Genomic DNA, 14,294 nt, shown 5'->3' with positions numbered 1-14,294 from the left:
TTATTTTACTTTTGGCATTTCACCTAAAAGTATGTTGCTTATTGACAGGAAATAGAAGGAAGTATCTTCAATGAGAATAGAAACGATTCTTAATGAACTAAGAATAAAAAGATATTAGGATAATAAAATGTACTTTCTCTAATTAACTCATAGGATTTTGTGTCTATTTGCAATCATTAAACCATTCTTGAATTCTTGAGATGTACCTTGAATACTCATAGTTTAACAAATACTACTGATTTTATACAGTGGTTTAATTTCTCTAAAAAATGCTGAATTTAATAAGCTAATTAAATAAAGAACATGTTTGCTATATTTATAGAATTCTCTTTTTTGTGCTTTGTCAATCTGTAAGCATACTGGGAAATCCTCACTGTAACTAATCCTATCTATATTCAGATGCATGATAATATTTTCCTTGAAAAATACCCTTTATAAATTATAAAGTATTTCACAAAATATAAAATATTAAGTTATAAGGGAGTGAGAATGGTAGTATTCATTGCAACTCTTCATTTTGCAGGTAAGGATATAAAAGATCAGAAATGCAAAGTGTTTCAAAGGTCTTTGGTCAAGCAAGACTCAGGATCCCCAAGCCTTTGGTTCAAGCAACAGATAAAAGCATTTTGTTGACATTTATTCAGTAACAATGATTGTTGTACAGAAGTAACATGAATCAGTTTATAACTACAGGAAAAAACATCTGCATTATTACAATTAGTAATATTTATATGACCACTTATTTAAAGTGAAAAAATACTATATAGTAGCCATACCTGTGATTTTAATATTACAAGGGATGCCAAAAGGAGCCTCTCCTACAGTTCCAGTAGTCCCACCCCATCTGCATGCACACCCTAAGTCAAGTTTCTGTTGCATGAACTAAAAACAAAACAAAACAAAAATGGTGGCTTTAGCACCTATTTATTTGCTGTCTGAGAGAAAAAAAAACTCACATGCATATAACAGAGAAAATGTCTCTATCCAAGGGTCTTCCTGTTTATCTTCCCCACCCCTCTTTTAAAGGTTACTTTGTCTTTTGGATTTCCAAAGTTTTATGAATTTGATTACTACACATACACTTTAAAAACATTTCATTTTTAAAAAAGTCCAAAATCCATAGTACAGCAAACATCAGTTTTCTTTACCTGTTCAGTGATGGCTTGGAAGCTATAGAGCCTGACCAGTCCTGAGCTGTACATCACAATTAGTATCCCATGAGAGAGGGTAGCATCGGTAATGTTCCCGAAAATCTGGGGGGAAAGGCAGATATCACCTGAGAAAAGACCAGAAGGTCAATCCTCTGAGTATTCACAATGGTTTGTACTCTTGCTTACAATTCAGGTCACTATTACAACCTTGCTGCCTAGTGCCAAAACTTAACTACAACTCAGCAACTTGAGATGAGAGTGTTAGTAGGAGAGAGCAGTAAGCTACTAGATTCCCAGGCTGGAGCACTAAAATAGAAGTGTGACACATGCGCCTCAAAATGACGCACCAGCAGCATTTATTTGCTTCATAGCTTTGTCAAAACTCATTAACAGCTGGGTGTGGTGGCACACACCTGTAATCCCAGTGTGCCTTGGGAGGTTAAGGCAGAACTACAAAGTGAGACCCTATCTCAAAAAAAAAAAAAACTCTATTAATAAATCTTAATCCTCAAGAACACTGTAACATTTATATAGTTAGGCCACATAATTCTAAATGAATTTTTAACTTACCATGCATATCCTGGCAGGAACCCATTCTTTACATTAAAATGTTCTTTATTAAGAGATAAACTTCAGCTATTTAAAAAGAATGGTCTAGGAAAGTAATTATAAGAGAAACAGACATCTCCAGATTTTACCTTGAGCTTTAATTTATAATATTACCTTTTTTTCTTGAGCCACATAAAAACAAAACATGCTAAACACCAAATGTCTACAGAGACATTTAGCCTAGCTGGCCTTGAGTAAGATTTTGGTTCATTGTTCTTAAAAGTGTCTGTTCTACGCATTGAATGTATAATTCTAAATATAGCTTAATAACATTATTCTATGCCTACTTTAACAACAATATTTATTATTATTATTAACAATATTTAATATTTACTGATATATGCAAGTATTCATAGCAATGAAAGACAATAGATATGAAATGAAAATCTGTTTCTATTTCTACTCAAGAAAACTTAGTGAAGATTTACAATCTCAATAAATATCTAGAGTACACAATACTACCCAGTTTATTATGCATAGTAAGTGAAAAATATGCTTTTATCCCAATAATACCCACTATAATCAAAACCAAATGATTACTGTGGATACATAAGAATAAACAGGAACAACTTATCATTTTGTTACGTGCTCATTACTATTGTAGACTGATATATATTCACAATTATCTAAACTGCAAGCACAAAGAGAATGATTATAAGTTGTGCTTTTTGCCATTTCTTTGAAAGATAATTACAGTTGGTTTTGATGTTGACTCACTCATGACTTTTTAATTCACTGACCCTTGTTCCCCATTTTGAAAGGAAGAGCTGTATAATTCAAACATTACAAAATAATGAGTGCTGTAATAAAGTAGCCACAGTATTCTAGGTTTAAATTCTAGCTCTTTTACTTTCTATTTTCAGAATTTGTATATCTGTTTAACTTCTTAATTACAATGTAAAATACTCAAAGAACCTGCTTCAAAATGAATAATATGGTAATTAATATTACTTACTGTATTACACTTATATAATATTAAGATGTTTAAGCTCATTCATTTTATTTGGTAGCAAATATTAGTAGAACTTCAAGGTTTTGTCTTCTAAAGCACTTTAGGTGTTTAAAGACAGAGTCCAATAAACAACCATTCACCCAGAACAAAGCTGAAGACTAGTGGTTCATTTTTTGGTGCTCAGGATCAAAACCTGGACCTTGCACATTTTAGACAAGTGTTCCCAGCCCCACTAATTCTTCTACTCAACTGAGATTTGTCACCTCCTTCCCTCCATGTAACTACTCCACAATTCAAGAAAAACACCACCAACAATAAAATCCAAAACTGAATAATAGAGAAAATTTACACATTTAATTTTAAGCCTTGTTTATATACCATAAAGCAAATTTTAGACATATACCTTGCAATTAAAATGACACATATTTTACAGCTTAATGATCATTTTTATAAGCTTTGGAAATATTTCCTTTGAAAAAACTACCTTACTCATTTCATAATTTTATAAAGCAGTGGTTTGTTAATGACCACAGGTTCCAACACTATCCATTTGAGAGGCATAAAAATATGCACAAAGAGGAAGGGGTAAGGGACTTTTTCTCAAGTCAAATGTTCTCCTGTATTTTGATCTGAAATAACCAAGTCACAGGAACATTTCCAATCAAAACATCTAATAAATAATTAAATAATGACAGTAATCTTACTGTCAATAAAATTAATACTGCAGTTAAATAAGAAATAAGTTCTTACCCTTTTGTTGATCTCTACAATCCCTACAAGTGAAAAAGGCAGAACTCGGAACACTGCAAGGTATAACAAAACAGTCTGCTGAATGCCTGCCTAAAAGGAAAGACCAATATTACAGGCAGCTCTCCAAAGTACTTCAGAAATATTCTTTTTATAAGCTGAAAACATCTATCTGTCCTAGAATGTGGTCACACAGAGGTTTTCACAAACTGAAAACATGTATCAACCTAGACTGAAAAGTCACCTAAAAAGAAAGACAAACATATTTAAAATATGTTCACTCCAAATCTTCAGCTACAATATTCAGATATATACACATAAATATGCACACAAAAATTTATAACTGTAAACATTTTTCAGCAACAAAATACTAGGCATTTATATTGTAAATTGGAGTTCTAACAATAAAGAGCCTAATCAAAACATAAGTAGTTGTCATGGTTACTATCATTAAAAGTCACGTTGCACTGATACATCTGTGTAAAATGAGAAAAAAAAAATCAATAGTAAAATCTTGAGCAATTTCTCTGCTTCAAGAAGAACAAATTTTAGTCAATTTATTCCCATATCGAAATGTAAAATAATCTGTTGTATTTCTTTAGTACAGGGTTCAAGTAAATGTCCTAAATATGTGGTAGACAAAGGGGGCTGTCTAGTACAGTGAGACCTACTTCAACAAAACTGTAACACTTGTGATAACTAAATTAGAAAAAAAAAATAGATTGTAATGTTTAAAATCCTTAGAATTTTCCTGCTGAAAAGGGTATACTTAACAAAAGATCATCAAGATATACATCAGACTTTTAAGTTCCTAAAGTTCAAAGGAAAGACATTATTTATGTGTCTTGAAAAGAGCTACTAGTTGTCGACTAAAGATTGTGAGAAAACAGTCTAAACCAAAAAATCTACTGAAAAGACTTTTGACGCCATCAGAAGGTGGTAAATAAAAAACTTTTGTGTACTGTGTAAAATAAGACTTACATACTTGCTCTTCAGGAATTTAAGTTCTTAAAAAGGCACACTGGACTAGATATTTGGAGAATTCTCATAAATGTTTTGCTCTTTTGTTACTATTTCACTTGTATGAATTTTCCTTTATCAAAGCAAAGATGGCAACACAGTAAAAGGAGAAAAATATTTGTGAGACAGTGATCTTTTTTCTTCGATTGACATACTTAATATATCAAGGAGTGAGTGAGCAGATTCCAATAAAAGACATGAATAATGTGATAGGGCAGAATGTAGAAACAGAGTAGAAACATTTATACTCATCATAAAAAGTGCAAGCTGCTGGACAAAGGAAGTTGACAAGAGAGTGCTGGATGCGATTACTTAAATAAGATTAAATCAGAGGAACTGCTTAATTTATTAAAAATTACTATAGAGTTTTATATAAACCTTCCTGTCAGTCAGTTATACCACTTTCAAAAAAGGGCAGCCTGCTACAAACGTGTAAGAAGAGGAACTCAGGAGCTAGACTGTCTTGAGTCTAAGTTCTACCACTTACCAGCACAGTGACTTTGCAAAAGTTATTTAACCTGTGGGGGTCTCAGACTTATCATCTGAGAAATGGACAATAATATGTATTTCAAGGTTTATGTTGAAGATTAGAAGAGTTAATACCGGAAAAGCACTCAGAATAGTTTTTGGCTAGTTTATAATCAAGAATACTGGTGAGAAAAAGCTATATTCACATTAAAGGTGATATGCAAACAAAAGGAAACAAATACTTGTTATAGTATTGGGGTAGGGGACATGGAGAGGCCATTTTAATAAAACATTTCAGAAAAAATAATTTACCTACCAACTCTAATGGCATGCTTCAAAAATCAAAGATGATCAGTTCTTTCATAACAAATTTACGGACTAGTATCTAAGGAAGCAAATTCTTGGTTTACTGAATATTTAATCATGTCTACCTGACAAGCCAATGCAGAACATTTGTTCTGAGCTGACTTGATTGTGATGACTTCTTGAGGAGTATCCCAGCTCAGGTACCTTTCAAAATAAAGTGGAGAGTATAATAATTTGAGTCAATTTCCTTGTACTTAAAATCAAGACATTATACAGTTTATCAATTGCATTATAAAAGCAATCTATTTAAAAAATAAACTGATAAATGAATTAATAATTTTAATCCTTTTGGAATGTTGATAGATAAAAATGTTTTTGATCTAAGAGTATTCAAAATTTAGGGAAGAAATTTCTACCTTAAAATGAAAGTTATAAAAGTATTAATATATTACATTCAAAAACTGTATACCCATATTCACTCCAAAAATTTGTATCTCACTGACAGAACCAAATTTTAAAAAAACAGTTGTTCAATTTTAGTAGGCAGATAATTTAACTGACAAAGACTAGCCTTTAGGAAATCCTACCCTAAGTTTCACCTTATACAGAAAACACTAGTTGTAGAAGGGTAACACAGTGTATTAAAATTTTTTGTTAAATGTATGTATACTATTTTGTATAGACCAAATACTTATTAGGAATCAAAACAAAAAGACAAAGAAGGTCTCAGTGCTCAAATATTCAAATGTAGTCACAAGGAAAAAAAAGCACTGGAAAACTGGGGCATGGGGTTTTAAAATTCCTGATCTATAAGCCTTAAATTTTTATGGCAAAATCTTAAATAATAAACCCGCAGTTAATACCTGAATTTGCAGTAAGAGGCGAGATATATTTTTTCAAGAATTTTTCCTGTAGTCGCCGATATACGGAGTAGCCAATTATGAGCAGTCAGTGCTATGAGTGAGGATTTATAATCTGATGGATTGGAAAGTACATCCCCCTAAAAAAAGTAAGATGTAAAAATGAAACATTTGGCCATGAACAATATATGGTAATTAATGTCCAAAGAAAATTACTAAACTTAAAGATAGCCAGATAAGTAAACACAAGAAGGAAACAATTTTTTTTTAGTTTTTTGAAACAGGGTCTTACTATATAGTTCAGGCTGACTTTGTATTCATTCGCTATGCAGCCCAGGCTGACCTTGAACTCATCGCAATCTTCCTGCCTCAGCCTCCTTCATGCTGAATTACAGGCATATGCTACCATTCCTAGCTTACTAAAGAATATGTTTTAAGCACATAAATAGAGAATCCAAAGAAGGAAAGATTCTGAGTTATTATTTTCATCACTAACTTACTGAGTTTATTCACATAAACCTTTTAAAATGTCCCTGAAATAACTTATTTACTACATATTTAACAAATGTTAGCCAATAATAACTATAGTGGGAATACTGACACTGCTGCTATGATAATAAAAATAGCTCTTAAAAATCATGTAGCCAAGCGTGGTGGTGCATGCCTGTAATTTCAGCACTGAGGAGGCTGAGAGAGGAAGACTGCTGCAAGTTGAGGCCAACCTGGGCTATAAAGTGAGTTTAAGGCCAGTTTGAATTGCATAGTGAAACCCTATTTCAAAAAGAAAGAAAAATCATGTACAGTAGCCATAGCTATTAACCAGCGTACTTGGCAGGCTCTGAGTTCAAGCTTTATTGTTGAAAGAAAAAGTCATGATAGAACAGACATTTACATTATCCCTTTTGTCTTTACTACAGGATTTGTTTTCCTTTATATGGAAGTCAATGTGGCAAAATGCAAATTACCCTACTGTTTAATGTGCTTCTATTCCAACCTCAGATAAGAAGCTACAATCCAGAATGAAGATAGTCAAAAAGAGTGGAAGAGAAACTGGTTGTAAAGATGACCTGTTAACAATGAGTAGCCCAGGAAAGGGAGATGACAGCTGTGTGGGCATGCCTGTCACCAAGGAGCTGCCACAAGGTGGAAGTATAATACAGGAAGACAAAAAGAAGCAAAATGTTTGCTTTGAATTGGAGATGCAGTTGTAAGAAAAAACTTAAGAACAGAGAATTTGATGAGCTGAGCGTGGTGGTGCACACCTAGAATCCCAGCACTCAGAACGATGACACAGGAGGATCATGAGTTTGAGGTCAGCCTGGGTTGCACAGTTTGAGACAAGCTTGGGCTACCCAGTGAGTCTCTATCTCTAAAACAACCAAAAACAAACAATTCCTGAAATGGTCACAACAAAAAAAGTTGAAATTAATTGAGTATTTGCTTAGGTCAAAAGTGAACAGAAAAGAATGAGGGCACTGTTATTTTCTATGTGCTCCAAAAGATGAGTCTTCTCCTACAGAAAGAAGGTGTTTTTTGTTTGCTTCTTGGTGATATTGTTTAACTTTCTACCAGAAGTCTTACACTAACTCACAGATAAAGACAAACGTTTCTATTCCACAATGTCTTATATAAGTATATTTCAGAGATTTTATAAAGTTTTATAGAATATACTATTTATATCTTGACTATTAGAAAAACACTTGAAGCAGCTTATATGACAACTGAACTATTTTCCTAAACTAAAAGTTTGTTTTCTGCATACTTACAATATTTCACCTACTATCTCAAAAAAGGATATTAATTTAAAAGTAGTCTCACATTGGTACATTAACAACAATATAATATGCTTCTTAGTTTTTCTTAATGGGAAATCTTGCTTCACTGTAAATGAGAACAAAATGCCTAAATGTTAAGGAAGTCTGAATAGAAGAATTAGGTTACTAGAAATTTTATTTTTACAGAAGTGCTTTGATGTGATAAGATTGCTCTAAAATTTTGTTTTATAGAAGTGTATTCAAAATTCTCAAGTAAGTTTTGTCATTTTCTACCCCACCCTTAACCTCCATGAAAATTGATTAAAAAGTGTTAAATTGCTGACAGCACAACAGTTATTTATAGCTTCAAACTAAGAAACTGAAGAAGAAAACAGAAATCCCAGTCTTTCTAACATTTATAAAGGAGCTTTCTATGAACAGAGAATAAGTATCCAATGAAAAATAAAGCAGAAATTCCAGAAAACTACAATGTATGTAAAATTAGCCTTGAAAAAAAAAAAAGGATTTTAACAGAAAATTTAGAATATAGCCTCTTATCCTTTAAGTATTGTTTAGAGTTAAATACTGGTCATCTACTGGGGATTCTGTTTTTCCTAAAGAACAAACCAACCAGATTTAAAGACCTGCTTAATTTCTTATAGTATTTCCTAAGTGCATTCCTTAGAACAGTAATGACATGGAAGACTTACTTAGAAATGTTTCTCAAAAAGCAAGTTCTATCAAGATTTTGGAAAAAAAAAAAATGCTGGGAATGTAGCTCAGGGGCACAGCACCTGCCTGGCAAGTGCAAGATCTTGAGTTCGATTTCCAGTACCAAAAAAAGATTTTGGGAACATGACTTACAATCATTATATACATTAGTATTAAAGGCTCTGAGAAATAATTCGATAAACAAACTAGTTTATAATCTTTTATACTCAGAATGTTCTAAATTTACTTTTCCAGTCAAATTTCTCTTAATTCTTTTTGTACTTACTTACCTCTAACGTCACGCGGGAGCAGTGGTCTGAAAAATACTACCAGACCAATGCTGGTCTGATGGAATGAGTGTATCTTGTTGGTATACATTTTAGTTTTATTTTACAGTTTTCCAAATAATATTCATGGAGGAATAGTTAAGAATTCACTTTCAACAATTTACTTAACATAACTGTCACTCTAAATACCTTACTTCAGTATAGTGAAGTGGAATAATCTCTTAAACACACTGCAAATATAAACTAGCTTATACTGCTATAAACATTTTAATCAGTCACTAATGTTTTCTAATTTTTAACATTTAAAGAAACTAATTTTTAAAGTATTTATAATATCAATGATTTTTAAGCTAAGGAAAATGATAATCAAAGATATGTTCTTTTTAATTGCTCTAAAGATTTAGGAATTACTATAACTTTTAGGTTTTAATTCTTTATATATTAATAATAACCAGTTCTTCTAGGCTAACGATGCTTTAAACATAAATCTCACCACTGGGCATTCCCATAACAAAGCATCCTCTATTTTTTCTGATTTGGGACACTTTGGCATCTCATAAAGTTTTCTTGGCTCTGATGCAACACTGGAAAAGAGAAAAAAAAATTACTGTTATTAATAATGGAAGTAGTAATTGCTCAGGTTTGAGATACTTTTCCATATAAAGATTTGGAATACCAAAATATAATGTGTTATTTGCCTTCTTATGTACATTATTTTTTCTGGTCACAGAATTTGTAACATAATATACACATAGAGAAAACCTCAAAAAAGTAATAAGATTAATATAGTTTATAATACTATAAAACTATCAAAAATAATTACTAACCTTTTAGCTCATTTTCTAGCTTTTCTTTACATATATTAGCTACATTAAAGTTTTTCAAGATTATATCATATTGATCTTTTTTATCCCTGAACATTTTTTTGTGGGTAACTTCATTTCCTTTGAGTTCAAAAACTATTTAAGCACATGTGAAATAAAAATTTGTAGATAAAAATGGCTCCATTGTTTTAGAATAAAAATTCATATACAGAAAAGGAAATACTCTGGAATTTTTTTTATTCCTAAATTATCTTTTAGAAAGGCTCAATACCAATATAGAACACTGTTATCTTTGATAGGACAAATAGTCTTATTTATGAGACAAAATCTTGCTATGTTGCCCAGGTTGGTTTCAAATGATTTCTCCTGCTTCAACCACTTCAGGAACTGAACTACAGGCATGTGCCACTGTGCCTGACTATACTTCTCTGATTTCTACTGAGAGATGACCACAGATATTTTCATTTAACAGAGGCACTTTAAAATTAACCTACTGCTAAAAGAGAAACAATTTTCAAGGTGACATTTTATTCACCTTTGATTATCTCTGATTGAAAGGTTTAAACTGAATAGAATTTCATAAGAATGAAACAGCCTCATCTGTAATTCTAACCTGTGGGTAAAGCACCTTGGATGGCATGTTAAAGAACTCCAACATTATTTACATTAGAGCACCAATCAAAATTTATTATTTCAGAATTTTTTTCTAAATCAAAGCAAGTACTTCCAAATGGGGGAAGTTATAAAGTGAAAATTAAATGGTAGCAAAGAATTAGTACTATTTTTTCCAGGTATGGTAACATTATGATCATATAAGAAAACATCCAGATTTCTACTTCTAGCACGACAGATTTAGTGGATACTCTTCAGCAAAACTGGTGAAAATTACAAAAGAACAATCACTTAATGTTTCTGGAAATGGTCCTGGGGACGTTATGTCAGATGAAGACACGTTTATTCAAGAAAATCTATCACAGCTCAATAGGGATTTTGTGAGTCTGTTGTTTAATCCAAGGCATGTTTCCTTCCTCAGACTGTTGTAGGAGAGAGCACAGGGCTCCCTCTCCTGGCTGTTTTATTTAGAGGCCTAACTTGGGGGAAGGAAGGAGCTTTGGGCTTAGCCAGCTTCAAGTTGTCAGTTACTGAAGCGGAGTCCTCGGTGAGGGCAGTAGAGAAACAAGGGGCTCACTTCTATCCAGGCTCCAATGGTGACATGGAGGCTCTACCTTAGGTGCAGTACAGCTGAGAATATTAGGGCCCAAAGTGGCCTAGGTATATCATACTCAAACAAGAGAAAATAAAAAATGAAGCAAAACATCTTAAAAGTTGGAGAAAAAGAGAAAAAAAAAAAGTTGGAGAAAAAGAGAAAAAAAAAAATCACCTTATCCATAAAGGAACAAGGATAAAAATTTACATCAGGCTTTCCTTTTCAGAGATCATACAACCAGAGAAATATCTGAAGCATTAAAAGTAAAAAAATACCCCACCAACTTAAAATTTCAGTTCCCCCCCAAAAAACTACCTTTCAGAAGTGAAGGAGAAATATAAATTTCTCAGATGAACAAAAAGCTGAGAGTGTATGCTGGCCATGGACTTGCCTTGCAAGAAATATGAAAACATTTTCTAAGAGAAAAAAATGATGTATCAGAAAATCAGTTCTACATAAAGAATGCAAAAGGGTTAGAGAAGGAATAAAGGTAAAACAAAATTTCTTGTTTTTCTTAATCTTTATTGACTTTTAGTTTGCTAAAAATAAAAACAGCAACATGGTTTTCAGTGATTATAACATATAGATAGGTAAGTAATATGAATGACAGCAGTGTTATCAAAGACAAGCGGGAAGAATTAGGAATACTCTGTTCCTGGGTCCCAGCATCATCCATGAAATAAATGATCTTGTATACAACCAAAAGGCACTAATCCCTTCCCCAGAATATGGCTTTCTAGCTGTCTTATACAAGTCTTTTTTAAAATGGGAACTACCTTTCAAGATTTTGGCTTTCAAGACTACAGTACTTGGAATGTTAATATTTTTAGGATTTTGATTTTAATCTTTCATGATTTCAACACTCAGGATTATAGCATTTGGGATGTCTTATGGGATTATGACTGGGAACAATGAAGCTGCTGCAAAATTAATCACATTGGTGAGAATGTAAGCATTAGTGAACAGGAAACTTTAAATGGTAAACAGTATAGTATATGCCTATCCTAATGAAGTTCTTATAAAGCAAATTCTCACAATTTTTAGAGACACAAATTGAAGTGAAGGGAATGCAGTAAAATAAGTATAGCAAATTTTGATAGTATTTGAGTCTAAAGAATTGGTACTGGGTGGGTTTCACCATGGCTTTCCTGTCAATCTCATGCTTGAAAGTTTGGGGATGAGGCTGACTTGAGATATCTTAGATCTATAAATATGCTTTTGCTTGAAAAATTCTCTTAAAAAAAAAAAAAAGCCAAGTAGTCACGTGTGGTGACACATACCTGTAATTCCAGCACTGGGGAGAATGAGGCAAGAGGATTGACACAAATTCAAGGCCAGCCTAAGCTAAATGATGAGTCCAAGGCCAGCCTTTATTACTTAGTGAGGGAGATCCTGTCTGTGTTATTTTTTTAAGTATCATAAAAAAAAAAAAAAACTACACAGTCTATCTTTGAGCAGTCTATCATTTTGCCTTAGCATTTTGTTTGGCTCTGAAATGGTATTTTACAAACCTCAACCTACAACTTCATATTTAAGAAGATTTTTAAAGTACATTCATTTTGGGCTGGGGATTTAGCTCAGCGAAGCGCCTGCCTTGCAAGCAGGCAGTCATGAGTTCGATCCCTGGAACCGGTAAAAAGGAAAAAGACAAAAAAAAAAAGTACATTCATTTTACTACTTAAGTTTTATTTTGGACCCATTTTGTCCACTGTCCTATTTTACTAAGTACTAGCATAGTCACGAGGCTCTGCAAATACTAAAGATTAACAGTCAGGTAAATGACAACGAAAATTATAACTAAAAGTTACCTGCTGACACAACACCGATAATTGTCAAAATATATTCTTCCTCTCTCATAGGCTATAGGTGACTTGGAATGAGTTGTCCAAACATTCTTAAATTTAGTACTTTCCTGAAAGACACAAGGAATTTCGGTTTAGAATAGAACACATAACCCTCTACTGTGCATTCATTTTAAACCAGATGGTTAGATTTACCACTTTCAAAGTAATTTCACATACGTTATTTTAAAACATTATTTTAATGTCCTCCTCACTCTGCTCACACATTTTGGATCAACTGCTTGCCCAATTTTTAAAAAGACTGCAGAAAGGCATAAGCAGCTTAAAACTAAAACCATCTGGTGTCCCTATTAACACCTTTTTGCTAATCCCCTTCCCATGGCTTGTGACCCTCTTAAAGAAAGTCCAAGAACCTAAAGCCTGCATCCCAGCCTAGGCGTCCCGCTGTCTTTATTTTGTCCCCGGCCGGTAGGCGGTCACCTGGCACACCAGCACCCGCAGGATGCCCAGGTTTGTCCTCTGCACCACGCCTGCGTCGCGGGCGAAGAAGCCCAGAGCCCGGCGACTCAGCTGGCTGCACACGTTGGGCTTCCGGGTCGGGCCCATGGAGGCTCAGACAGTCGCAATTTGCTTGGGTTGAAGGAGGGGTGCACCCCTCACTCCCTCACCCAACAGCAGCCGTCACCTCTGAATTTCAAGAAAAAAAATAATGCTGGGAAACAGGCACGCAATAGCGGGGCGAGGAAAGGACCAGCCAGTCCTCCCCGAGTACAGGGAAAAAGGAAACAACAAACACTACCCCTTCCCGGCCTGCTTCTGTGGCTCTCCCACAGCAGGCAGTACGCTGTCGCTGTACCTCGTGGCCTGCCGTAGCCGCCTTCTCACCGGGAAATGTAGTTCCTAGTGCCCTCTGGCTTCTTCCTGGACTACAATTCCCATGGGGCGGCGGGGCATGAGGTCTCGCCCCGGTCCCGCCCTCAACCCACCCTGCCTGGCACCGCCCCTTGGGTCCCTCAGAGGGTGCGCCCGGGCCGGCGCGCTTTTCCGCGTTGTGTGCAAGGCGCAGGCCGCGAGCCCTGGGGGCGCTGTACTGCCACCTCCTGGCCCCGTTTCGTTTGTTTCTGTTCCTTCCGGTTTGCCTCCCTTCCCGCCTTGATGCTGTGACGCGTGTCTGTCTACCTTTGCTGTTTGCTGGGGGAGGCTCTGGCCATTTGTCCGGAGGGCCGCTGAGTCGAGTGCGACCTTGCCAAGGTACGCCCCGCGGCTTTTCCATTAGTTGTGCACACTGTTGATGAAGTTGACTGCTAAACATTTTGGGTGTATAAACACTGTGCTTTGTACAGGACGTATTATGATTACTGGTAGAAGATGCTGGCTTTCCCACCAAAATAGGATGGAATTATTTTTTCCCCCCACGAGGCCCGCCTTTGTGTGGCCTGTGGAGACAGTGAATGATTTGGAGATAATTACTACGTTTTTCTTATAGGGAATAAAATGTGTAATGCTTACATTTTTATTGAAGTATCTAAGATAGTCGACGTTGATTTCTCTAAGTAAAAGATAACAAGCTGGCCCTGTCTGTGTGTTCAAAGCTCC

General features: G+C 34.6%; 2 protein-coding genes across 7 annotated transcripts in view; one reads left to right on the top strand and one right to left on the bottom strand.

Annotated features, from left to right (window-relative positions):
- Positions 1-13,545, bottom strand: part of Dcaf17 (DDB1 and CUL4 associated factor 17) — a 33,326-nt gene extending 19,781 nt beyond the window's left edge. The window contains exons 1-8 of one of the 3 annotated variants that reach the window (XM_005007660.4): positions 13,179-13,545; positions 12,705-12,808; positions 9,359-9,449; positions 6,117-6,253; positions 5,379-5,457; positions 3,463-3,552; positions 1,149-1,253; positions 777-882 (exon numbers count right to left, since the gene is read on the bottom strand). In XM_005007660.4, the coding sequence (XP_005007717.1) occupies positions 777-882; positions 1,149-1,253; positions 3,463-3,552; positions 5,379-5,457; positions 6,117-6,253; positions 9,359-9,449; positions 12,705-12,808; positions 13,179-13,304 (838 nt within the window). In that variant the 5' untranslated portion in view covers positions 13,305-13,545. Of the gene's footprint in view, positions 1-776; positions 883-1,148; positions 1,254-3,462; positions 3,553-5,378; positions 5,458-6,116; positions 6,254-9,358; positions 9,450-12,704; positions 12,809-13,111 lie in introns of all 3 variants that reach the window. The other 2 variants (XM_013142542.3, XR_010050857.1) reach the window with 2 other exon arrangements.
- Positions 13,546-13,708: 163 nt separating this feature from the next.
- Mettl8 (methyltransferase 8, tRNA N3-cytidine) overlaps positions 13,709-14,294 on the top strand; it is a 142,561-nt gene continuing 141,975 nt past the window's right edge. For 3 of the 4 annotated variants that reach the window (XM_063259271.1, XM_063259269.1, XM_013142629.3), the window contains exon 1: positions 13,709-13,949. The gene's annotated coding sequence lies outside the window, so the exon portion shown is untranslated. The remainder of the gene's footprint in view (positions 13,950-14,294) is intronic. The other variant, XM_003478627.5, reaches the window with a different exon arrangement.

The sequence above is a fragment of the Cavia porcellus genome, unplaced genomic scaffold (genome assembly GCF_034190915.1).
Source record: "Cavia porcellus strain 051 isolate PalLab524CR breed Dunkin Hartley unplaced genomic scaffold, mCavPor4.1 scaffold_12, whole genome shotgun sequence".
Lineage (NCBI taxonomy): Eukaryota > Metazoa > Chordata > Mammalia > Rodentia > Caviidae > Cavia > Cavia porcellus.
This window is presented reverse-complemented; position numbering and strand designations above follow the sequence as displayed.